A 26036-nucleotide genomic window follows, 5' to 3' on the forward strand; every position below is an offset into this window, starting at 1 on the left:
TGGGGCCGGCCCGGGGCAGGCGGGCCCGGCGCCCCGGCCGGAGGCGGGGCGGGGGCCCGGCCGGGCTGGAGCCGTCCGGGTTGGGCGGAGCGCGGCTGTGCTGCGGGCCGGCTGCGGTACGCGTCCCTGCGGCCGGATCGCTTCCGAGCTGCTCCCGGCCCCACCTGCGCGGGGCTCCGCTCCGGACGAGGCTCTCCCCGGCCTGGGGCTGCTTTCCAGGTTCCCTGCCCTTCGTGACGCGTGGTCACGAGCGGGCATTAACCCAGGCATCGGATCTTGTATTTACTACCCAAATATTTAAAAAACCAGGGTGGAGGTGAGTTATAGTCAATGAGGTTGGAAAGGACCTCGCAGATCATCGCGTCCAACCTCTGACCGAACAGCACCTTGTAACTTACATCATGTCACCGAGCGCCTCGTCCGGTCTTTCCCTAAAAACCTCCAGGAGCACTGACTCCACCACCTCTCTGGGCAGCCCATTCCCACCGATGATAACCGGGCTCCCTGCAGCCCCCAAGCCACACATGTGAACCTGCCTGGGGTTCTTCGATAAAACCTTGTCTGGAGTCAGTACCATGCATGAGCCAGGAGTTTTCATGGATTGTTCTGCTCATCAAAGCAGGGCACTTGCTGCAAGTTCTGGAGTTAAAGGGTTCCTCATTTCGCTCTGTGGCACCTTCCCACAGCTGCCATCGTCCCTTCAGCAGGCCCAGCTAAAGCTGTATCAAAGCTTTCCTGACCATGACACCATTTTCTAAGGCAATGTGTACTACATGCTTGACAAATAATAAATGTAATAAATAATATTCTAATCTTAGGCCCAAAATCCCAGTTCAATACCTAGTGGGACTGTCAGGAAGTTCACAGAGTCCCACAGATGTCAGTTCAAAAGGTGAATTGTATCACTGCAGAAATTTGGTCTTGCTCTTCATAAGGTTAATTCACATTTTCAAATGGATTTTTATGGCTGATGTTTTTCCCACCGCTAACTGATTTTATAAAACAGTGTACTTTTTATAGCATTTTTTGAACCCTTGTATTTATGATCTTTCATCCCAGGTTGCAATCACACAGTTGTGAAAAATCTCAAAGGTGATAAATGAATGACAGGTGTTAAATCACAAAATCATCCTGAGCCTTGCCAGGGTCAGCTTCCAGGGATTTGCACCTGAAAGGCAGAAAAACTGTACCACAACATCATAATCTTTCTGTATGGAAGAACTTAATTAGTGAAAGAGTTTATTTTAGGACTTTTTTTTTTCACGCCTTGTCCACACTAAGTAAATTTAATTAATTATTTATTTGAAATTCTTGACACCAAGCGTTTAAGTTTGGAGACTTGCTCTTCAAATAGAAAACACACAGGAAGCAGGTTGAAACAATGTCAGTGGACACTTTTATTACACTGAAGACAGAAGGCAATGTCTGACAATTACTACAGCTTCATATAAGCATTAGCAGATCCAGTAAGTCAGCTGAGGATCAGAGGTCGCACACAGAGACCCCAGTAAAGGTGACAGAGGTTACAGATGAGGCACAGCATGATGGGCCTTCCATCAGTGAAAACAGTCCAGCTGGGGCTTCCCTCATTTCCACTGTGCTCAGACTCCATAAGGCCTTATAGCAACATCACATACTTCTAAGAAAGACATTCCATTCCTCTGAAAGATTATTAAATCTGCTGCAAAAAAATACTAAAATGTGATGCAATCTTCCGATCAATGGTTTAAGTAAGAAAAAATGAGTCTGGGTAAACACAGTATTTTAAAAAACATTGTACTTTTTCTTATTTAAAAAGGGAAAACCAGGTTTTACGACACTGTAAAGTTCAAGAGTACAAAAATATTTATACCTTTTAGAAATACCCAAGCCTACAATCAGATAAAATAAGTCTCAACTTAAAATAACAATCTTTATAAAAATATGGCCACCTATGTTTAACTCAGGTCCTCAAACCTGTCCTATGCTGATAAAAAGGGCTTTATTGAGAAATTCAGTTGCATCTAAAGAGTACTTATTTAGATTAACTCTGTAAAAGTAAAAGCAAGACTAAATACTGCTGTTAATAGAGAAATTGATTGAAAAATTATGAGATCAGGAGTCACAGGACACTGGTTCCCTCATGCCATGTTACATTGATGGCAAAAGCATAACTGCAGGAAATGAAAAATAGCATTTCCACTCCCAAAAGCATATTGAGTTAATGGCACAAGTTCCTTGTATTTGTTATAAAGCTTGATATTTGTGCTTGAACTTCAGGGAGAGCCTCATTCTTGGGCCAAGAGCCAGCACAAGACAACCTATCCTGAACTCAGGCATTAGAGATGAGATACTATGCTTTTCTTGGCCCTTATAGAAGGTGAATCAGGGCTAATTGTTATTTATAGAGGATAAAAATCAGTTTACCAGGTCTGATAGACTTTAAGTGACCAAGAAGTGCGCATACAGCCAATAAATACAAAAATAACAGGAATTACCCTTTTCAAACAATGTAGTGTTCATAAAACAGTAGTAGCACAACTCTGAGCTCTACATTTGTCTTCATCCAATCTAGTTTTTCTGAACTTAAAAAAATCCCAAAATAACCAAACATGCATAATCTGTAGGATTTGAAATACAAAACGCTGTTTTTGTTGGTGTTCGGGTTTTTTTAAAAAAAACCCTGTGGTCCCAAATTAGTCCTTTTGAATTTTTAATAGCTGCAGGTGAACATATCCAGTACCGAAAATCAGATTTTTGTGAGCATCAAATTGCCTTTAAGTTTGTAAATTCTACAAAGGTTTTGTCAAACCTTTTGAAACTGCAGTAAGTGTTCTCTGAAGGTGCAGAACAAAGTGGTACATATTCAAAGGAGAAATTAAATACTTTGAGAAAAAGAAAAAACAACACCCCAAGAGATCTAAAAAACCTGTTTATGCCCATATACAGTGAAAAACCTGAAAGCTAAAACTTGCATGGCACGTTAGGACAGAATCATGGACTTGCTACAGCTCACTTTTCTGTTGAAAGTGGGTGTGACCCACCAAAAAGTCAGCAAATTATAGTCCTGACTCAGTGCTGAAGATTTCCCCCTTCCACAACATCACCGAAGATTCACAAAGCTGAGGATTTTTGGGTGGGCTCAGGCTTTATGAAAAAGCAGCAGCTTTTACAGGAAATAGGGGATCCCAGGTCCTGGGAAAAGCAAGTGACATCTAAAGTCACTCTGATGTTATGTTTAAAACCCATATTGTTACAGGGAAATCTACGCTCTGCTACAAATGAATTCTGACTCCACTTAGTCTATGGGCTTTGGTCACAGACTTCAAAGGAGGCCAGAATCTTTCTTTAGGGTTTTGAAAGGCAGACACCCCGCTTCCCTTCCTCCAGTCAACACAAAAAGTGAGAAAAAACCACCAGCATTACATTTGCTATTTTTTCCCCCTTTCAGCAGCTTTCATGAAGTACCTTACTGCCTGGAGTCACTGCTGTATTATTTCTAAGGCTCACTTCCAGTTTACTTGTGTATAGCATAGACAGGCCCCCATTTCTAAGTAGGGACTGTGTCTGCTGACAAACCCCAGGAAATAGGACACTGAATTACAGACTAATAGTCCTACAGGTAGACAGCATCTGATCAGTAAACTATGTAATTTGAGGACAGCAGCACAGGGGATAACAACTATGGTGCAGTAGCTGTTGGGTTTTGTTCATTTTCCTCTGGCAGAAAATGCATTTTGAGATGATTTTGTTCTTCTTTCAGCCTCTCTGAGAGGTGTGTCTTTCTTCACAAAGGTGTCACCAGACTTTTAGGACTCTCCTTGGAATTCCTAATGCCAGTGGTTTGTCTCCCATTTCTGAAACTGAAAGCAAGTAAAAGACAGAGAACATTTTCCAGGGTGTCATCAGACACTTCCCTCTCCTATAAGCATCACTACAGTAACCATGTTACACTGCAAATATAAACATTAGAGGAAATATAATGCTCTGTACAGTGTGCTTTGCTGCATGGCAGCAGCAGTGGAGCAAACAACGCTTGGAACTTGAACATCATTCAGCAACTATAATTCAGTTACTGCAGGCTGTTGATGCAAGAAGCCTCTGAGGGGAATCTGCTTTGACTCTAGGATTTCTAGGTAGTTTGTCAACTGCAAAGCTGAAAAGCCACAGGTGAGAAATGTAAGAAGTCCCTAATTGTGATAAAGAGCAACATGTCCTTTCTCAAGGAACCTGGCCTAGGAATTTTTCTTATTCTGAAAGCATAATGACGGCTCCTTATACTGACCAGGAATTAGATGCAGGGAATTCTAGATTTTCAAGCTATTATTGCTTACAGGGGAAAATTCTCTTCCAATACCAGTTCTTACTGAGCTGAATGGTGGCTATGCAGCTGCTCATTGGTTAATTCAATTTCCCTCTAGTGCTCTAAGAATTTTTCTCACACTGTAGTGGATGTGCATAAATTTGAGCAGAAATTTTTGCTCGGGGTACCCTAAATAGCAATGTTGGTGGAACAAGAGAACTGTCATTGCTTACAGCTAAATCATATAAAACAGAGGAAAAATCTGTCCTGGCCTGTCTCTGGCTGCCCAGACAGAGGCTAGAATGTTGAAATCCTGCATTTAATTTAGAATAGTATCTAAAGAACTTATACTGGAAGAATGAAGGGTCTTATAATGCATATAATCCTACTAAATGCTTAATTTAGAATAGTACCTAAAGAAATTACACTAGAATAATGAAGGATATGCATATAATCCTACTAAATAAATAGTTTAAAGGAATAGTTAAAATAAAGAGTTAAGGAGAGTAAATGATATAATAGGATGAAAAGTGTCTGGAGATCTGAAGCAACAGCTTCAAGGTGCTATGAAGGTCAGCCTTGCTTTGCCAGCACACATCAGCTCTCGGGTTCAGACATTCTAGAGAAATTGTATGATGTCATTGTCTGTTGAACTAATAACTCAAAACAAAACAATCTGAAGTGTACTTTGAAAGCTTTGAAGTTTTGTACTGGACCTGAAGAAACATGTTTCCTGATTGTGAAAAGGTCTGTGTTCTGAAATCCTGTAAAGCATGGGATGAATGAAAGCTGCCTTACCATTTCACCTTCAGCATCTGCTCAAAGCTCTCAGGCAGTGGATTGCCATAGCTCTCTGGGAGAAACAAGGTAAGGATCCCAATCAGCACAGTCAGGCTTCCCATCAAGATATATGGTAGGAATCTGTCATAGGCACCTGGCAGAACACAGAACATTCCAACAGTAATTAACGTCCACAATTGACAAACCCACATTTTAAGTTTATATTCCAGACATAGCTGTCATGCAGAATTAATTTGGAATAATTAGCTGAAAGATTCATCAATATCAAAGGTGAATCCAAAGCTGAATTACATCTGTTACCTGCCAGCAGTCAAAGGGACTTCTCAGTTTTAAAGCTTTGACATGTGCTCTTGGATGGCCACACCTACCATCATTTCATGTCAACCCCTGCATTTGTGTACCAGATAAAAGTTTGGGTAGGTTTTCTGTTTTTTTGTTTGTTTATATGGGTTTTGTTTTTTTTAAATACATTTTCAACTGGGATAATTGACATCTTTGCATGGCAAAAGCTCTGCTGGAGCCTTCAGTACCACGCTGCCATCAAGAACCAAATCCTCTGTTAAATAATACAATATGAGGGAATAAAATTGCTTGTAAGCAATGAAGCACTCATCACTGCCTGAGATCATGTATCCTGTTGGGCTGACGCAAAAGAAGGGAAGAGATTAAGTCACTGAACGGGTCAGTTACGTACTAACAGCTCATTAATGGGGAAATGTTTTCATGCCTTCCTTACTGCAAAGGGAGAGAACATCAGGGTTCCCAAGGCACACACAAGGCTCTGACCTTAGACTACTCAGAAAATTATTTTGAATTTGAAGGCAGCAGCCTCTGCCAGCAGCCTCAAGCTGGCACTACAACTGTTGAGGCAGGATGCAAGATCCTCAAGTCACAACAGCACAGCAATGAAAAAGTCTTTCAGAAAAGGGATTACCTAGGAGTTAAAGTATTGAAGATAGAGAAAGTACCAAAGTGGACTTGACAGCTTTATTTTTATAGCCGGGATAAAGAAATATGCTTTATAATGTATGGAATAAACTCAGATTATAAGAAATGACATCTGGGTATGTCTCACAGAGCTGAAGTTTGTGATCTGGAGCTTTTTAAGCTGGATGAACTGCAAAGTCCTAATTTAGCTGTAGCAAATAGCAGAAGCTGACAAATTTCTCCCAAAACCTCTTAAAGTTTAAGAAACTATTTTGATGTCTGGAACAAGATTTCTTAAAGACTGAGTCCATGGATACCTGGGAGAAAAAAAACCCGCAAACCCACAAAAAACAATCAGTAAAAATGTTATTTTGTGTACATTTCTCTTAGTGCTGCAATGGAGACTGAAGACCTCAAGGAGAGACACAGTACTGCTGATCCTTTTACTTTACATTTGCACTGTACAAGTATGAAACTACGGCAAGGTATTTTCATCATTTTTTGGCACAGTGTGTTCCAGTTACACTGGAATGCAGAGGAGCATTAACATAACTAATACTGATTAGTTACAGATAGTCATCTCCACTTTCCTGGCAGGGAGAATCAGCACTAAGCCCTCAGCAGTACACTAGCAATGTTCTGTCAGAGCCAGCAAAGTCATGCTCATGTTGTATCAAAGATGTCAGCAGGAAGCAACACTTGTTAGAGGTACAGAGAGTTGACATGAGTCCAGTGATGGCAGAAGGAAATAAATAATGTGTGACTGAAAGAAAGAGGAGATTGAGCACCCCAGACTGAATAGTATATATTCACAGATACTTTCACCCTTAGTCCCCTAACCTCTATCATTCTTTCCTGTCTGCAATATGGGGAATATTTTTATGCATTAAACAAAAAAAACAACACAATCTAAAAATATTTGTCAGTTAATATATGCACAGCAGTCAGAATGTGATGGCATTGAATGTCAAAAAAGCCTATGAGGAAATCAGTAATTCTGCTTACAGAAATACTGAGCAATTAAGAAAAAGCAAAATGAATTAATGCTGAGGTGACTGGCTCGGAAACTAAAAAAAATTTTTTAAAAATCACTTCAAGTAAACACACTTTCATGCTACTTTACCTGTATGTTTTCCATGCATTACTTTAGAAAGCACAAATCCTGGGAATGTTTGGATTCTCACATGGTTTATCTCCTGACATACTCATCTCAGGATGCACAGGGACAGTACCATACAATAAATTTCCTACTGCTACATTTCCTTATTTGCAAGACCACACCTTGTCACACTCTCCTGGGAAACTAACTGGCATCCGGAGATGTGATTATCATTTCAGCCACTCTGCTTGCACAGTTTATAAACATCATTGTTGTATTGGACCAGCTCTAACCCCCTTCAGTGATATATGAATGGTACTAAAGGAATGAAGCGCCTGATCCTTCTGTGAAGCCCAGGACACTCCACTTAATTTCTACCATGTGTGACAGTGAACTCACACCCAAGCTGAGAGAAAGAACTGAAAGACAACAAGTGAAGGTACTTAAAGCTGAGTCTGCACTGCAGAAGCTCAGACAACTTCTCTGGGAAGTTGTGTGGTGCAAGGCATGAAAAATGATATCTCACCCAGGTAAACAAAGTAAGGAGCAATGATGCTGCCCAGCCTGGAAGCCGTGGAAGTCGCTCCGACTGCCATGTTCCGCACTAGTGTTGGGTACAACTCCACATTGTAGACATAAAGCATTGAAAATGCAGCTGTGATGCTAAACTTCCCAAGCATCACCAGTCCAACAGAGAGGACATTAAGTTCTGGAGGAGAAAAAACAAAATCAAGGTGAATAAACAATACCCTGTGCTTATTACTTGTATTACTTCTACATCCAAAAGACAGCCTTGCTGCGTTTTTCCAAAAGGTCATGAGGTTGGAGCTTTAGGTTTTTTTAATTATACAAAGTATTAATCCCATCCCTAGATGACTCCAAACTCCACACTAAGCATAATGTAGATGCTCAGGTTATTTTGTATTTTTCAGATTTTGGTTGTCTTCAAGTAAAACAGCATTCTTGAAATGGAACAAAACTCTGGATTACACAGCAGTAAACTACAAGCTTGAACCCATCCCTTTTTCACAAAATCCTGTGGAGATTTACACACAGTAGAATCTGGATGCAGGGTTTTTTTAGCCTGGAAACACAGTCAGTTAAATCACAGTATACTTTTGACTTTCATTTTAGAAGCTGCTTCCCCCTGAACTATATAAGGGTCAGTAATTTGACACAATAAATGACAGTCGAGTGTGACTCAGCATATACCAATGAAAAATAATAAAACCTAGGCCTGCAAGGGATCAGCATAACCTTGACCTCAAATTCTAAATTTGATCCCAGTTTCCAGTAATTTTGCAGAACTATTACAAAGTATCATATTTTGAATGTTTCATATACTTGAGTCACATATTTAATTTTGTACCTGCAGGAACCAACTGAATGAAGAGGACAACACTTCCCCCCAGAAAAAAGGTGCCAGATAAGGAGTAGCGGCGTGGGAAGGAGCGGAGGAGAATCCAGGCGATCACATAAGCTGGAACTTCAATAACAGCTGAGAGGAAACAGTTGACGTAGGCATTTCCATGCCAGTCTGGAGTGCTGAGGGACAGGCCAAAGTAACCAACTGATGTGAAAAACCTGAGAAAAGCAATAAAACGAAATTATTCCAGAAACAGCAGTCTCTGAACGCCTCCAGTGTTGCCTCAGATGTTGTTACAAAAATAGGATTGCAAAGCACCACCACAGGCATTGTGGCTTAAAAAAGTCTCAGTGGCAATCCCCTCTTTCTAATTCTGTCATCCCATTCAGTGATCATATCCACAGCACTTGAAGACACCTCAGATTTCTCTGTCCTTCCTGCATACTCTACACCAAGTAAAAAGCTTTGTGGAAATTGTTCACAATTCCAAAAAACATTTAAAAAAAAAAATTCCAAAACAAATTGTTCATTTCACTGCAATGGACTCAACAACACAATTAAACTCTTGCAAGTTTCCCAAGTCAACTACATTCCTACTTGTAGCTAGTGTCAGGATTTCCCACCCTCAGCAGTTCTGTTGTATCCTATTTAATCTTCACAGAGAGCTGGATGTTCGGCTTTCAAATCTCAGGACTGCTTTACCAAATGTGCTAGCCAGTTCCTTTCTGCTGGGGGGAATATGGACAGAAAAGAGTTCTGGTTTGTCTGTATGGCATTATTGGGTCCTCATTTCTTGTGGCTTCCCAGGCAAGGACCAGGATCTCACTGAGATGGCCACAGTACAGAAACGGAATAAAAATGTTGGCCATGGGTCTGGCTCTTGTTATATTAACGAGTTGCTGCCTTTGCTTCAAGAAGAATATTTCTCTTCAAATAGAGATTGCAGAGATGGAAGCATTAAAAAAAAAATTAAAAATTAAAAAAAATTAAAAATTAAAAAGCAACTTACTTCAAAATACACAAGTTGTTACATATAGTTTTTAAACTATTTTACATCTGAGTCAAGGCTACTGTCTCTAAATTCTTGTGTATTAATGCAGTGTGGGTGTGAGGACACTGAGGGCCATGTACCAGCCAAGGACCACTGGAGCACGGCTCCAAGGCTCAGGCTTATTATCTAAGCCTGTGGCATGTGCCCTCAAATCAGAAACTGCTCTATTGCCTGGGTACTTTAGGAATACACATTTCCTTACCACAAAAGTAATGACATAATAGTAATAGTTGCAATGTTTCGGGTTCGAAATAGGTCCAGAAGGATAGCCTTCTGCTGCTGCTGAGGCTTCGAATCCTGCATCTGAAGGAAAAAGGAAAACAAAACCAAAAAAATTCCCACACACCTAAGAGTATAAGAATCTCTGCAACCCATAATCTGGGCAGTTACGAAGTTATGACTATTAGGGAATAACTGGTCAGCCCAAGGGCCACTTCTGCACCAGGAAGCGCAGTCCTTAGGTGGAGCTTGTCTCTGTGCTTAGCTGTACTCATGGGAGTTTCCAATGCACCATGATGATTACTTAGAAAGGACTATCAGCTGACCAGACAGATGAGTTAACACTTCCTTAAGGATCTCTCACAGTACTTCCAGAAGTAACCTCATTACTAAAGGCATTTTTCTGTCCATTCTATGCACTGTGCATTCAACTCTCTTAAACCTTTGTAAGTGATGTGAAAGGAATGTAGGAAGTCACCCAATTTTCCTCCCTGCCAGCACCCTGACAGGGAGAAGAACAGATGAGAAAGGCTGGTGAGGTGGTCAGGGCGCATCACAGGAGCATCCACCACCTCGGATTGGAGATGAAGGGTCTAGTTTGAGGCTTGGGGCAGGAATCTTCTGGGTGGCATTAGGGTGCCGTTCTGCCTGCACACTTTGCTCTTGCTAGGACAAAGCCAGAACCTGTGGTCAGGCTTCCCTCAGGCCCAAAGAACAAACCACCCTGCTTCTCCCTACAGGACTAACCAGGAGATACCCTTTTCTGGGAATAGATTATGGTTTCCAAGCAGTGTCTTTCTATTAACGTTTGAAAAATACTTCCAACATAAGACTTAGCACGCAGACATTATCCTCAGGCTTTTTTGAACAGAAACTTTGGCACACAAAATTTCCATGAAGCAGGTGAGTGTCTTCTTGTTTTAACATAATATGCAGGAGTGATAAAATGCTGCAATCCAAAAAACTCATCCACAGTTTGAAAGACATCTGAGGCCTGGCCTGTGAAGTAACGGAAGTGCTTTTCCATGGTTGGTGTAGAATGAGCTTCCCATAATTGGAGCACACACTTCAATTTACACTAAAACTTCCACTTGGGAAAGAGATCTCCAACCAAAATATAAGTGTGACAGTCAAGTGACAGATCCTGCCCAGGGGAGGGAAAATTCAGAGCATCTTTGTCCTGCAGACACTGCAGAGGAACACACAGTGCTTTGCTTTCTGCTCTATCAGAAATGCAGACACAGAAAGCAGGCAGCAGTATAAGGCAGTAACTTATAAGGCAATAGAGGAAGATCCGACCTACAGACACACGGTTATTGCTGACACAAGTCTGGAGGTGTCTTTGCACAAGAAGACTGTGTCTCTGCGAGGAGGTTCACTGAGGGCAGAGCCAGTAGAGGGCGAGATGAGCACAGGAACCAGCCATTCCACTGTGTCCGTGCTGCTCCCTGGCTGGGTGGGCTGCCCGGTTTGCGCTAGACTTCTTTCTTTTAACCAACAGATATGAAATACAGAAAAAACCACAGTTTTGAAGAAGAGCTTGATGTTCTTCACTGTCTTCACTCACATCATGGTTTTCAAGGCCCCCTGTAGCACTCACAGGCTTTGGCTGGTTTGTGCAGTCTGCAGGGTCCCTCAGGCTCCACATAGTCCCAGTTCATATGGGTGCTTATTTAGGGTCCCCCACAGACCCTCCCTGAAAAGGGCTGTTGCTAAACTGCAAACCACTAATAATGCATGAAACTGAAATGGGCACATACACATTTTACTTGGGTCTTTGAAGTGCCCAAAGGATGAAGCAATCTGGGTCACCATTGCTTTGAAAACCACAATAAACCACTGCTGAGGAAGAGAATTTTACTGTGAAAAGCAAACAGATAAAACCTCCTTCTGGGTTCTCACTTTGATCTCAGTAACCCAGCACTTACCGCAGGCCAACAGTCACTGCCAGCCCAAGAGCTGCTGGTGCAAACTGTTTTTTTGCTGGCATTTCCCAACAAGTCAACCAGCCAAATGGGGAAGTGCTAGTGAGATAAAGTACCAGGATGTGTGGAACATACCTCTGCAGCATCGAAAAGCACAGCTGGGACTGGAACGCCGTTTATTTTTGCAGCCTTTTGGATAATAGCTTCTGCCTCCTTATATCTTCCCTGGGAGATCAGCCACCGAGGAGACTCAGGAATGATCCTACAATAAGTTTCAGAATAAATGACTCTATGTTTTCCCAAAAGTAACAAGTTATAAATAACATCTTTATTGTGCCTATGAGTTACACTCAGATCTCACAGACTGCTTGCAGCAGGAGACAGCCAGCACAGAACCATGTGGGCAATGCAATTCAAATATATGGGACCTATAGTCATGCTAAAGTAGATACTTTGTCCTCACTGGTTGTTTTCTAAGGAATAATTGATGTCCACCAGATGTCATCAGGTAGACAGAAGGGACAGGGGTAGCTTAGCCTGTGTGAATCAAAAATATTCTTGGGAAACTGCACACAATGTAGAAATGCTTTAAATATGCACAGCATGTACTTAGAGGTTCTGTGTCATAGGAATCTTATATACAAACCTCACCATGTTACCACAGCTCTGAGGCAGATTCTCCCAGGCAGAGGGCAGGGGCAGTGTCCCCTTGCAGAGTTGATGACATTTTGTAATCAATTACAGGCACATATTGAATGAATTAGCACCAAATACAGGATAGAAAACTTTTCTTAACTAAATCCTTTGGTCTTATTAGATGCTATCTTGCTCCCTTTAGCCAGCAGCACTTTTTCCCCTCCTTGGAAAAAAGCAGGTCAGAAACTCCTTTTCTGATGAATCCTAAAGACTGACTCAAAGCCAGGACAATAATTACAAACATCCGATTATTTTTATCTGATCATTAATCTCTAATGGGACTTTCTGTAAGATGAGCTGCCTCCACTGTTCTTCTTACTGGGAAAGCTGAGGATCTTGAGACTGCAGAGATAATGAAGGGAACCTTCTGGAGAATTTGGAAGGGAAATGAGTAAAAGAGGAATAATGGTACAAAGCAGAGGGATGTGCAAGCCACATGGCCCATGGAAGCAGTGGGTCCACATGCCAAAATGCCAGCTGACATCAGCCTACCTTGGCAGAGCTTTGCCAGTGCATCTTGATCCCCATCTACAGGCCCCAGACAAACTGTCATCAGAGGAAGTTTTTGGCATTTTTAAGCTTAAGCTTTTAAAAGTTTTTTAAAAGGCCTGGGAATTCCCAGCCCATAGATTTCAAAGCAGGACTCTGAATCCATGCCTTGGGGACAAATTTCCTGTGCCTCACAGTGTCGGTTCTATAACAGACATCTGAGAGGCTCCCACCCAAATGCAGCCTCCCCAGAAAACAGCTGCTTGGTGCGGAGGGAAATGCTGCTGTGATGAAGAAGTTTGGAACACTTCAAGTGAAATAAGCAAACTGACCCTTAAACAGAATCAGACTGTCTTTAAAATCCAATGACAGCAGAAGTGGAGCTCAAAACCATTTTGAAGGTTTGGTTTGAAGGCTAAGGTTAAAAAAAACCCTAACTAACTAACAAACCATCAGCAGATACTTCTAACAAGACTGGGACATTCAGGAGGTCTTCTAGACTATAGAAGAGTATGTTTAAATCACTTAATTGTTATAAAGATGCTAACTGCTCAATTACAGATATAACTTTTTCAAGATAGCAGAAAGAAAGGAGTTCCCTGAATAATATGAAAGAACTCTTCCTGATGTGAATTATCCTTATTTTAAGAGTGTGAGTGACACCTTGCTTTTCCTTTCCTATTTTTAAACACCTGCCCCTTCAGAAAACAGCAGATGCCCAAGGCAGCAACTAGAGGGCTATATGCCCTTCTTCAGTGCCTCTATCCAGCTAAAAAGAGCAGGGCTTCAAATACACAGACAGCACCACTGAGGCTCTCTAGGTAACAGCCGACCTAAAATTGCCAAGAAAAACTCAAACAAAAAAAGCCCCCTCATGGCAAAGCCTTCTCACATGGTGAATAGAAGAGTGCCCCTCCTCCCTGACCCTCTGCCATTACCCAGCACCTAGCACAAAGAGCATCGGGCAGGAGGGGAGGTAGGAAGTGTGGCCTTGGCATGGACTCACCACCAGAGCGGGATGCAGAACAGCCCCGGGACAGTGAGTGCCAGCAGCAGCATCCGCCAGTCTCTGATGAAGTAAGCAAACAGTGGCAGCAACATGTAGCCAATTGCAAAAAATATGCAAACTCCTAATGTAGAGAATAGAATACGAACTGATTTGCCAAGAATTTCTGTGCCTGTTTAAAACAAGGGAGGTTGGATTAGCATTTTAACTCTTTGTTGTCAAGCATAACTAAATACTTTATTGCATTTACAAACAAAAAAGAAAGCTAAACAATTTTAGAAAAGAGCAGCGCAGCACAGACCCGTCTTTACAGTAAAGCTGCTGGGAGTATTGGGAACCTTCAGATAAAGAAGCTACTTCTGTTTACTTTGATTAATGCATTGGCAGACACAGATAAGGGCAGGCATGGGGGACAGCTGGCAGACTTCCAAGAGCCTTCCCCACATGCTCACTTAGAACACATTCTGCTCTCTAATTTAACCCGTCCGGATTTAAGATGCAATCCACAGCAGGGCACTTCTGGAAGAGCAAAGGTCTGAGCACAGCAAACTAACATGGGATGGAAGGATGTGAATTTACAGTGAGGTGAGGTGGAAACAAATTTCCCATGTATTTTTTGGAACAGAAGAAAGGTGGGAATGTTGGATCGGCTCATCATGGGCTGAAGGACAGAACCAGGGAAGATGCCATGCTCTAGTAATATTATTACTCCAGTAGCCAGGCAGCAGTCAGGGAAAGCATCCTACAGCCATGGCACCATGCAGCAACCTAATACCGAGTAATAAAAACTTGAGAAAGTTCTAAGCCTTCAACAGTACCTATATTCTTTTACAATAAATCACCCAGCCACTGCTTAATAGAATCCAGCAAAGCCCTTAAGTCCACCTCACTTTTCTCTGAGTTCTCAGCCCCTGGTCTACAGAGCTCTCCTTCACAATTAGGAGCATTGCAAGGTCCATAACTGCCAGAGTTTGATCTGGACTCAATTAAAACACAAATGAAATTGAGCAAACAGGAGGGTCACAAAGTGTGGAGAGAGTACTTGGACTGTGTATCATGGCAAGAACTTCAACATTTATTATTGCAAAGAAGATGGAAAAAAATACCCAAGACTGTAAAACCCTATTTGATAGTTACATGAATTCTCATTTCAGAAACCTGGAGTAACTAAATAAAGTCACAGTAAAAAAAAAAAAAAATGAAAATAAGAATTTGCTGGGCTAAAATGAGCATGTGGGGATAAATGAAACCATCTTCCTCTTGACTTGCTCTTGTTTAGAGGGGCTTTCTTGGGAGAGGTCCGATACTTGAAACATTGTTTTTAGCCTGTTAAATGTTACATTATAATTTGTGTCAATTCAAAGCCAGTATGAGATGAGGCCTCTTCTGCCTTTCCTCTTCCCTCATTCTGCTAGCCATGGAGTAACAGTTCTTGGACTATCCCAACATACCTTCACAAACCTTTGTAGTGTTTTACTACAGAACCTGAAGTTCAGTCCCAGAACCTGAACACAACCGTTTTGAGCACAGAGAACAACTGAGACATAAAGCTAAGAGAAAAATTTCACAGCATGTGGTTGAAAAACCCCTAACATTGACTACAGCAGTTCACCAACAGCTCAGGGAGGAACTATTTCCATGAAGGTGGGCAATAGTACTAAGGGCAGCATGAGCCTGGGTGGCTAAGGATGCTGAAACAGGGTCTGAGCTGTACGTGAGGAGGTAACAGGGGTTTGGATATTGAAAGTTTGAATGACAAGAGAAACCTGCGCTGAACTTGGAAAAAAACCCACTGCACTAGGGGTGGAGGGTGTCAGGGCTGCAGCACAGCCAGGGTCAATGGGACCTTTATAGCTGCTAGTGTCACTGCTCTTGGATGAAACAAGGGGAGCATTTCCAGTACATCCTGTAATCAGGATAGGCTTTCTTAAGGAGTTACTTCTCTTTTTACGGGTATATTCTCTTACTCAGTGCCTCTATCGTGTGCAGCTTCCTGGAAGCTCCTGGGTTTGCCGTGCCACAGGCAGAAGTCACAGTGCTTATGGGGACTTGCTGGCTACCGAGTGTAGGGTGGGGTGGACCACCCTCTGTAAGTACCTCCCTCCTTACCCATGAGGATCAGCTGACAGCTCACTTAAATGAGGAAGCTAACTGTCTAAGTTAGTTTAGATTAGTCTTGCCCTTAGAACCAGTATCAAGGCTGCTGGAAAATGGCCAGCACTGTTGGCAATTGCCCTATGAATCTGCCTCTCTGCTCCCTGGGAGCCATCGCTGCTGCAACAGCTGTACAGAGGAGAAGATGGCAGAAAAGACAGCACAAATGGGGCAAGGGCCAGCAAACCACAGCTAACCAATTAAACAAACCTAATGATAACAGGGGAGACCCAGTCCCCCTTCTCAACAGTAGGACCATTTGCCCAGTGGGATGTTCCTGGCGCTCCCTTCCAGCTTTGCTTCTGCTGAACACCAAGACAGCATCCCAATTCACATCCAGCTGTGCCCCACATTCCCAGGGAGCTGGGAGCTAAATTCCTGCCTGATCAGAACCGGCACCTCTGTGCTACACAACACCCATATGTTTCCACAAGGATTTTCAGCTTTACCCAGTGCTGTACCTCCCAGTCTTCCCATGGCAGGCATTTGCTCCTGCTCCATCAGCTCCACACAAGAATTAAACTACCAGGAAAGTGGCAATGGTGACAGAAATGGCAGGAACAGTTATAATGATGATGAAAACAAGGGATGTCCTTACTGACAGCTTGACCTTAATCCTCCCTGTGCCACAGGCAACAGTGGCTTGTGGCTGCTTGGTGACACAATGCTGTATGTTCTTCATAGCAATGACTTCATATTACGCTCCTCTGAACTATTTTTTCCCTGTTAAACCACATGGGGTAGGAAAGATCACCATTAACTAGTCATGTACAGTTTTAATCTAGCTCACATTACAATCTACAAATTGTAATGTTGACACCAGGAGTTTAAAAACTACCACAAATATATATGTGCACACTTTAAAGACAGTGCTTGCAAATCCCTGTTTCCCCCCCTGAGACCTGCATTACTCATTCCCATAATTTGCCCATGAAGGTGCCTTTCCTGAAACCCCCGTGTCCAGGGGGAGCCTCTGTGGGACCCCCTTCCCCATAGGGTCCCTTGTTCCCTGCAGGGCCCCTAGGCAGCAACTGTAGCCATGAAGCTGCTGGGTCTTTCTTCCCACACTCCTCATAGAAAAGAAAGCAAACCTTACCTTCTAAAACTTAGGACTTTATCACTGATCTCAACATTGAGAGCAATGACTTTATGGCTAATGGGGCTTTGGCAGCCACCCAGCTCCTCTGCTCTAGTCTCCCTGACACTCATTGTGCCTGGAAATTGCTGGTTTGCTTCAAGACTTTGCACTCAGGTATGTACTGACCTCTCCGCAAAGGATGCAGAGGGAGGCAAAGATGAATCCAAATGCCTTCTCTATCTCAGACCTGCTGCTGCTAAACCCTGAACACTGCCTTGAATGTCTTCTCCAAAGAGGAATGAAACAGATATTTATTCATACTCTTCTTGCTCTCCTCTTTTTCTTTAAATCTACAGAAAGTACAGGCTTGAACAGTTGCAGAGCAAAAGAAATTTGTACTGGCCTAAAATAGGATTCTTACCTAGTGAAGATTTACCACTGTCTTATTAAATAATCCAGGTTCAGAGGGAAAAAAAGTAACAGCACATTAAGCAAACATTTAATCTAATGTAAACATATTCATACCCAAAATGAAGGCCACCACGTAGTTAGAGATTTGTCCCATCCCCACAATAAGAAAGAGAACTGCAAACATCTCCCAGCTGGTAGAAAAGATCTGCAGGAAGCTGAAACCAGTCTGCACCGCCATTGTCAAAAAAAGGATATTCTTCCTGCCAAACCTTTGGTAAAGAAAAAGATTATTACTGAAACAGCATGTATTTATGGTGGGGGCCATGTAAGAGGGTACAAGGGAGAACAAATATCCAATCTCAAGTGATGCATCTTAGCACAACATGAAGATCTGTTCATCTTAAAGAATTTTAATATTTTTAGTGCATATGAAAATAATAAAATTTCTGAGACCTATGAGACAAACAGAGAAGAAAAGCTATGAGCAGAAACTTCAGAGAGCCCCTAGACAGAGATTAAGAAGACTAGGCAGCAGTACAATAGGGGGACACATGCAGACTGCAAGCCACACACACCTGAAAGTTAGGAAATTATGGCTTTTAGGCTACTGGCATCTATACTTTGAAACACAATTGTGCTTTGAGTGTGCTAAATAGCTTTGTCAACTAGTTACAGTCTGAGTTGCCAGGCATACTACACCTTTTCTCTCATCTGTTTCTCTGCATGAGGATTACATGGCATGTAGTCCTGGAGAGGCAGGACAAGCTCTCATGCAGATTTTCATACCTGTGGGCACAGATGCTGCATGGGCTACATTGCCTGCTGCCTGCAGCAGCCCTCCACTTGGGAAAGGCTTCTGTAGTAGTCATGGGGAAATTGCTTAGCTACAGGCTCAGATCATAACTCTTTACTGACAAAATCCCCAAATAATCCCCAAGGCAACTCATGCAGGAAGGCACAAGGGGGGCTCTCAGTAGCTGTGCTGCCACAGGCAGCAGGGCACAAACACTTCCTCAAATGCTCCCACTGGGCAAATGGCAACACTGGGATTTAGTGATTATCTCATCTCCCTTTCAAACAGTAACACCAACTGACTTCTGCCTGGGGCAGGAGTCAGGTGATTAAATTCAGGTCACATGGAATTTAATGCTGGAGGCTTTAAGATTAAGGCTTCCAGAGAGTTTTGAAACCCCTCCACTAAGCACCCAGAGGAACACCGCTACCTTATGACAACCTCATTCCCAGACTGCAGTCCAAGCAGGATTAAAGATCCCACCATATGAGTATGGACATGGGGCTGAGGGCTTTATGGAGTGGGGAGCATAGACTAGCAGAGGGAATGTATATTCTGATTCAACATCTGTAAGGCCAAAACCTCAGTGCTGCTGAGACAATTACCAAATGACTGTAATGATCTTTTTAAATTTATATCTACTTAGTGAGATGCTATGACAATTGCTATCATTTTCAGGTTATCCTTTTTCCTTCCTCTCATAGTCCATACTTTATTTCCACTAAACCATTTCTCCTATGCAGAGATGCCATTCAAAGGGCAAGTTTCTATCGTGCAGCTCTAACAAGGGTTTATCAGTTAATGTGCCACAAAACCCAGCATCTTTTAAATTACTAAAAAGGCTGGATAAAGAAATAAATGGGAAGTGGGCTGTGAAGGGAAACCCACTGCATCATCCTGCAAAGCAGCCACATGAGCTCCGTGTGGAGATCAGTCCCTGGGCTCTGATGTGCCCAAGAGACAGAAATCCTTCACCTGCGGTAGACCAAGATGGGATTTGTAAAGAAGCCAGGCCAGTTACCTATTTTTGATCAGAATTCAGAGTACTGGAAGTTTCATTCCTTTTGTCTCTTAAAAAAAATTCCCCCAGATCTGCTGTGCTCTGCCCATGGCATTACCTGTCTGAGAGCTGCCCCGAGATGAAGGAGCCGATGAGAACCCCCACAAAGAAGAGTGAGGTGGTCAGTGGGGCTTTCCAGTTGTCCTCACACACCAGGTTCCACTGCAAAAGAAAGGCCTGTGCTCAGACACAGCCACAATGCTGCACCGAGCCTCATCCAGCACAGGGGCTGCTGGTTGGAGACACACACATTACCATGCAATGGAATTCTGTTTCCCCAAACCCACACTTCCATCTATACTGGCACTATTTTCTTGGTTCAAGGTCACTGTCAAACACCCTGCTTAAAGCACAGGAAAATGAAGGGAAAGTGACTGCCTCCCCAGGCAGCTCCATGAGGCCAAAACACCAGCAGCTGTCTGACACAGCCCCATTACCTCTGAAGGGGGTGAGCAGCCAGCAATGCCAACCTGATGGGAGCCCATGTGTGCAGCTCAGGGGCTGCCCTGGACCTGTTTCCAGTACAATCCTCCCATCACGTACCCACCAGACCCCTGGACCTGACTCCCCACAGTCCAAGATACTTCCACCAGTGAACCAGAGCAACAGAGAAGGGTAAGGAATCATCCCAGCTAAGGACAGCTTCCAGTTTACCTCTGCCAGCACAAAACCTGCTGCATCTCTACAACTTCGGGGCTGACAAAACATAAGTAAGAAGATACACAGAATGAAATCTCTTTTCTTGCACTGACATGTTACCAAATTCGGCTCCACCCCACAACCTTCACCAATGACTTGTCACCCATCACTCACAGCCTCACAACTGCAGCTGGCTAGGGCTGCAGACTTAGGACAGGAGCCAGTGTGGAAAGTTCCACCTGAAACTACTCGTAATTTCAGACAAGATTTAAAAAAAATAAAAATGGCATCATGAGCCTCTGCCAAGCCTTGCTCCCTTCCTGGTGACTAATCTCCTGGTTAAGGCATGCCTGCCACGAGTACTTAGTGGGAGGCTTCAAACATGTCACTCTCAGATCAGATAATTCTACCACAATGGTAAGATAGTTAGATCACAGATTAAAGTATGGCATAATTTTCATAATTAGCCATGCAATCAGAGAGCGAGGTCATCGCCTGTACCAGCAGTCAGCCTCTGCTCAGAGAATGGATGGGCCAAGCACAGGCAAAGGCTTGGTGATGGAGCAGAAACCTGCCATCAGAGCTGCTCAGACTCCTCACTCAACTGCAGGCAACAAGGAGCATCTCTTGTCTTACAGAGACACTCAGGTGCTGTCTGATGGCACCACAAGCCCTGCCAAAAACAAACCACTGGTGGACTGGTGGATGAGCTTCACTGCTGCTGCAGAACAGCCAGGCAAACCCCAAAACAAGGGGGAAGGTGGCATGGTTTGATGCAGTTTGCTTTGGACTGTAATTTAGGAAAGAAATGCAAATAATGCCTATTTTCAGACAAAACAGAAGTATGCTGCCAACAGAGGGGAGTCAAGTACCTCTGCCCTTTGCCCAGCCTGCAAAGTAACACCAGACACATCCCGAGGAACACACACGTTTTCAGTGCACGAACAAGGAGGCTTGTGGACTAAAATGTGCCTCCAAGGCTTAAATCTGATTAAGATTTAAAAAAACACCTTCTGGCAGAATTGTCTGTAAGGTATTTTCTTGTCCCTGCTGGGAATGGAGAGGTGGTGAAGTGTGGGCCTGTATGGGCACACATCTGCACTTATCTGCACTGTTTTGAGAAGGTGGAGGTTAGCATGTGGGTCAGTGGGGCACTGGCACATTCAAGGATGCTAGCTGTGAAAAACAGGTGCAGGAATCTGCTTCACCTGTGAAAGAAAACATTTCTATAAAGAAGGTTGGTAGAAGTCCAATATTTACACCAAGCAAAATTCAGCTACAAAAACCATGGCATTCAAAGTACACTGCAGAGGTCTTTTAGCACATCCTGCTGTGCTTGCCTTTCACCACTCCAGAAAGCTGTTGACTAGCAGCATGGTAGAATTTGCAGCTCATACAAACTCTTGTTAATTATCTGGGTACTGAGCACCCAGTCTGGGGCCACTAGCACAGCACCTGCTCCCAGACCTTCAGACTTGGATTGCTCGAGGTTAAGGATCAGTGTTTTCAAAATGTCTCCATGGTGCCAAAGGCACTTTGGCTGTAAGATAAACCCAGCTAAATAATAACTTGCCCATTAAACTGCATTACCTCCTTGGTGCCAAATGCCTCCTATCCAGGTGTTCAGTCCACTTTCTCCCACAACATACTGCACACCCCTCAAAGATTCACTGGGTGAGTTTTTGAATTTGGGTGAATCTGAAAGAGCTTGACCCGTTCTCATAGGGTCAAGTCTTTCAGATTTGGGGGATATGTAAACAAGCACACAGCAGCTGGCTCTCCAAATAGGGGTTACTGTTTACAAGAACTCACTGCATTTGACCAGAAGACACACAAACACATCAAATCCATCTGATTTTAGGTATACCTGAAACTGCTGAGTGAACAATCCACCTATTTTAGCTCAAATATCACATGGTACCTGAGCAATACATTCCTACTGTACACCTCATCTCCCAAACTCTAGCTTCCCATTCCCCTCACAGGCACTCACTCTGACTGAGGCTCATGCCATGGCACTGCACAGTGAACAACCACATATCAACATGGTGAGGTTTCACTAGTGCTTCATTGTATAGGAAAAAAAAGTGAAATGCACCTTCTTTGACCCCTTCCTCAGAGGCTACATCCATCACAAACAGCACCAGGCACATTATGGCTCCAGGAGCTACAGCCCAGCCACAGATGGACTGCCTACAGCTACAATTTCCAAACTGTCTCTACTGGGCTTATTATACATTAACCAGAAAATAAGTAATTCTGTAATGTTCCTGGCAGAGCAGACTGGGGAGCAAAGTTCATGTAAGAACCCAAGTAAAGCCTCTGAATGTTAGGAATAAGAACTGCTCATGAACACTGCTACTAAATCACTTTATGCCCATCAAATCCCTACAACCCCTTCCAACAAGCTCCCAGCTACTGGAAGAGCCAATTCTGCTAGGTGCTGCTGGTAGGAACACTATAGATGGATGAGCTTTATGAAAAACTGAAATTTCTGGAGAAGGTGCCCTGTCTGCCCAAAGCATGCCCCCTGTCAATTAGAAATCACTAATTAACATCCTGAGTACAAACCATTCACATCAGAGGAGAAAACACTAGTGGAGCCTCGTGTAAATGGATGAGGCTGCAATACAGGGAAAATCTGAACTTGTTTCCAAGAATAAAGCTGATGATAAATAACTTAAGAAGTGTTAATTATTCACAGATGGCCCCATCCTGCTCCCTCGGAACCAGGTCCAGCAATGAGACCAGCTCTGCTTGGTGCACAAGTGTCAAGGCACAAGCACAGGCTGGGCTTCAAGGGCTGGGCAGGGCTGCTCTCCACTGATGGAAAAAGCCATAACAGAACAGAAAAGACCTTCAGATACCTTCAAACTACAGCAATTCCTATCCAGTCTCTTGCCTCTGCCAGTCCCAAAAGCTCCTGATTTCTGCCTTCACTATCATCAATGACAGGGCTGGGACAGGGACTGAGCAGGATGACACAGGTGACAGACCAGTAGCCCCAGTAGAGCCTCTGGCCCCCACTCTGCCCTTTGCAAGGGCCTCAAAGTGGTGTATGGATGTGCCATGCCCCAGTGGGGGAAAGCAGCTCAGTGTGTCAGCAGTGCTGGGTGACAGCCTGGCTCAAGGGAACCAACTGGATCCTCATGCCTACACATAAGGGCAAAATCAATGCTTGTCCTTGAGTCTCTAATTCGTATTTGATCTGAGTGTCATTATCTGAAAGTAAAAGCAAAACAGATTAAGTTCCAGAAAAGAATACCAATATAACAGCCCCCAGGAGCCTGCCAGTAGGAAAAGGAAACCCTGCAGCCTCTTCATCTTAGCGAAAGGATCACTCTTGACCCCACAATGACTCACATTTCCACTTGCTCACCATTACACTTACAGCCCCTTTCTTACATCATCCTGGCCCAAAGATCGCCTGTGCACATATTGACTTTTCCCCATTCTATCCATTTTAAGACCATGAAAATTACTCAGTCTGGGATTCTGTTCCCAGTATTTAGCATGTCCTCACAGACTAAGTAACACAGGTGCTGAGCTGGCATCTTCCACTTCCCTTCAAGCAGCACTAGTAACAGGATTTAGTGCAACTGAATGAATCAAATGAGGTCTCCAGCACTTAATCCTGTACCATCAAATTTTGTTCTTCAACTGAGTTCTTGAACTGAAGCTGTTTTTTCACTAAGCTCTTCTGATGGCATGTCCTGGCTTGTCTTTCCTAATGCAGAGAAAAAATGTTGGGTACAAAAATAAGCATCTTAAATTTGTCTAAACTGCCTCTATCCAGCATTTAATCAGTGCCTGTTTTCCTTGTTTTGAAACCAAATTCTGCATTTTTTCCAAATGTCCATGACAATTTTGAAACAAAACAAGTATCATTATTTTCCATCTGGCTTACAGATGGGAACCTGTAAGTTTCCCATGGTTTCCATCTCTGAATGTGCTACTGCTTCTCTGGCACGCCCCAGGCCCTGTGGCAAACCCCACTGCTATGTCCCATCCGAATCCTGCACAGAATGCTCGTTTGGCACCTGCCAACATAAATTATTTACTGTTCATTAAGATGAATCACATTTCTCCTCATTTTGCTTCATTTACTGCCTCTCCCAGAACAAAACAGAAATTATAAAACAGAAAATTTACTCCAAAACAGAAATTACAAGTTCATAGACACACCAGGATAAAGTGACCTCGGTCTGGCAGTGGCATTGTGGCATTGTCTGTGCCAGCGGTGGCCACCAGGCACTTGCCATGCAGCCGTGCCAGCCTGTGGGTTATGTGGGCAGCAGCCAGGCTCCTGCTTCAGTTCACTCATGGCCAGGAGCAGGGCAAGCTTCCCATGAACCCCTGCCTTGATCTGATATTGTGAGGGATCTCCAGCGACCGAGGAGTGCCAGCACAGATGGCAAGTGTCACATGTGCCAGTGACTTCCCTTTGAACAGGTGACAGCAGGCTGGCATCTCCTGCCCACATCCTGCCTGCCTATCGTGTGGCTGAGCCTATGTCTGCACATTACCTAGCACAGACCCTCCTCCTGTGTCCTCAGGGCACAGACTCCTTGCCTCATCACGAAAAGCTTTCCAGGCTGTGCCATCCTTCGATGTTTTTTTTTTTTTTTTTTTTTTTTTTTTGTGGCAGATGTTGCTGCTGAGTCACAGGGACTCGTGAGGGTTCCACAGCCATTCCCTCCCATGCACCCGAGGGTGAGCCATGAGGAGGGTAGCCCCTGGCTACCTGGGGCACGCGCGGCTGAAGGACCACGGAGCCTCCCAATTGCTATTGCCCGGCATGAGGATGACCGCGTTATTCCCTAAAACCCTTACATAACGAAGAACAGCAGCAGCACTCCTGCAGTTTCAGAGGAACAATTTTCCTTCTCTAACGGAGCTCTACACTCTGTGCCAGCCTTACAGAACAGCACGTCCCTGCCACCACACCATGGCATGGCCAGAAGACCCAAACAAGTGCTTACATTAGCCGGTAGCGCCGATGTTCCCACACGACACGCTGTACAAATGATGCCACTGCAGAGCCTTACAAACAGACCGGACAGCCTGGCCGCAGCCAGCCCAGGCTCCCGCAGGAGTGACCACGGCACCTGCCTCCCAACAATTCCAGCGCTGACGACCACGGAAGCCGCTGGCATTGCAGGGTGCGGGGCCAACGAGGGTCCACTCTGCTCTAGCCCCACACAGGCTGGGTGCGTGTTTACCTGAAAGAGTCCATGTCCCCATGCAACGCTACACTGAGGACGAACGATTCCATCACACAGAAAATTTACGCGAAAGGTCAGCGTGTGGCAGGAGGAAACTACCGGACTTCAATTTTCAGCCTCTGACCCCCTCCACACAAACCTGTCTCGGAATTAAAACAACCTGAAAAACACAGATGGAATGGCGACAGCCCTCCCGCTCCTCGCAGCATCGTGCCCATCCGGACCCCTTCCCACAGGCACTTCACTCGATGGTTCCTGCTCCCTGTTCGCTCTTCCCCAGACCGAACGACAGGTCCCGGCACGGCCCGGGGTAGGGGTGTCACCGCTCCCGCGCACCTCGGTGACGATGGTGGAGCGATAGACATCGCGGCTGTACTCCCAGCCGTCCAGGCACGGCTCCTGCTCCAGTGCTTCCAGTTCCACGTCGGAGCCGGGTCGCAGCCCCAGCGCCGAGAAGTTGGCGAGCGCGGCCAGGCGGTAGCGGCGGCAGCGGCTCGGCGCCTCCTGCCCGTCCCGCAGCTCCAGCGGGATGCTGGCGTTGCGCCACTCGCCGCTCAGGTTGGCCCCGCGGGGCACGACGCACCGGTGCTCGGGCGTACCGGCCAGGAACACGACCGACATCCCGTTGAAGCCATTGGGAATGATGCTGGCGCTTAGCAGGAAGAAGACGAGGCGCTGGAAGCGTCCCCATTCGCCCAGGAAGGCGGTGGCCGCATCGTAGTCCCGCATGACGAGCGCGGAGGTCCGCGGGTCTCCCGCGGAGCCGCGCGTTCCGCGGAGGCGATGCGGGCGACTCCGCCCCGGCCCGGCCCGGC

At 44.4% G+C, this 26036-nt stretch overlaps 1 protein-coding gene across 3 annotated transcripts; it reads right to left on the reverse strand.

Moving 5' to 3' along the window:
• Positions 1-1373: 1373 nt before the first annotated feature.
• On the reverse strand, positions 1374-26021 carry LOC134049425 (solute carrier family 22 member 4-like). 3 transcript variants are annotated; one of them, XM_062501848.1, is made up of 10 exons: positions 25558-26021; positions 19416-19519; positions 17619-17773; positions 13862-14033; positions 11806-11932; positions 9729-9823; positions 8479-8693; positions 7636-7818; positions 5081-5216; positions 1374-3842 (listed from the first exon to the last, which is right to left on the reverse strand). In XM_062501848.1, the coding sequence occupies exons 1-10, from the start codon at positions 25948-25950 to the stop codon at positions 3767-3769; spliced, it is 1656 nt and encodes a 551-aa protein (XP_062357832.1). In that variant the 5' UTR covers positions 25951-26021; the 3' UTR covers positions 1374-3766. The 3 variants fall into 3 exon arrangements, with proteins under 3 accessions (XP_062357832.1, XP_062357831.1, XP_062357834.1); XM_062501847.1 differs by having other exon boundaries at positions 9729-9829; XM_062501850.1 differs by lacking the exons at positions 13862-14033; positions 17619-17773 and having other exon boundaries at positions 9729-9829; positions 25558-26020.
• Positions 26022-26036: the final 15 nt, after the last annotated feature.

The sequence above is a fragment of the Cinclus cinclus genome, chromosome 14, assembly GCF_963662255.1.
Source record: "Cinclus cinclus chromosome 14, bCinCin1.1, whole genome shotgun sequence".
Classification (NCBI taxonomy): domain Eukaryota; kingdom Metazoa; phylum Chordata; class Aves; order Passeriformes; family Cinclidae; genus Cinclus; species Cinclus cinclus.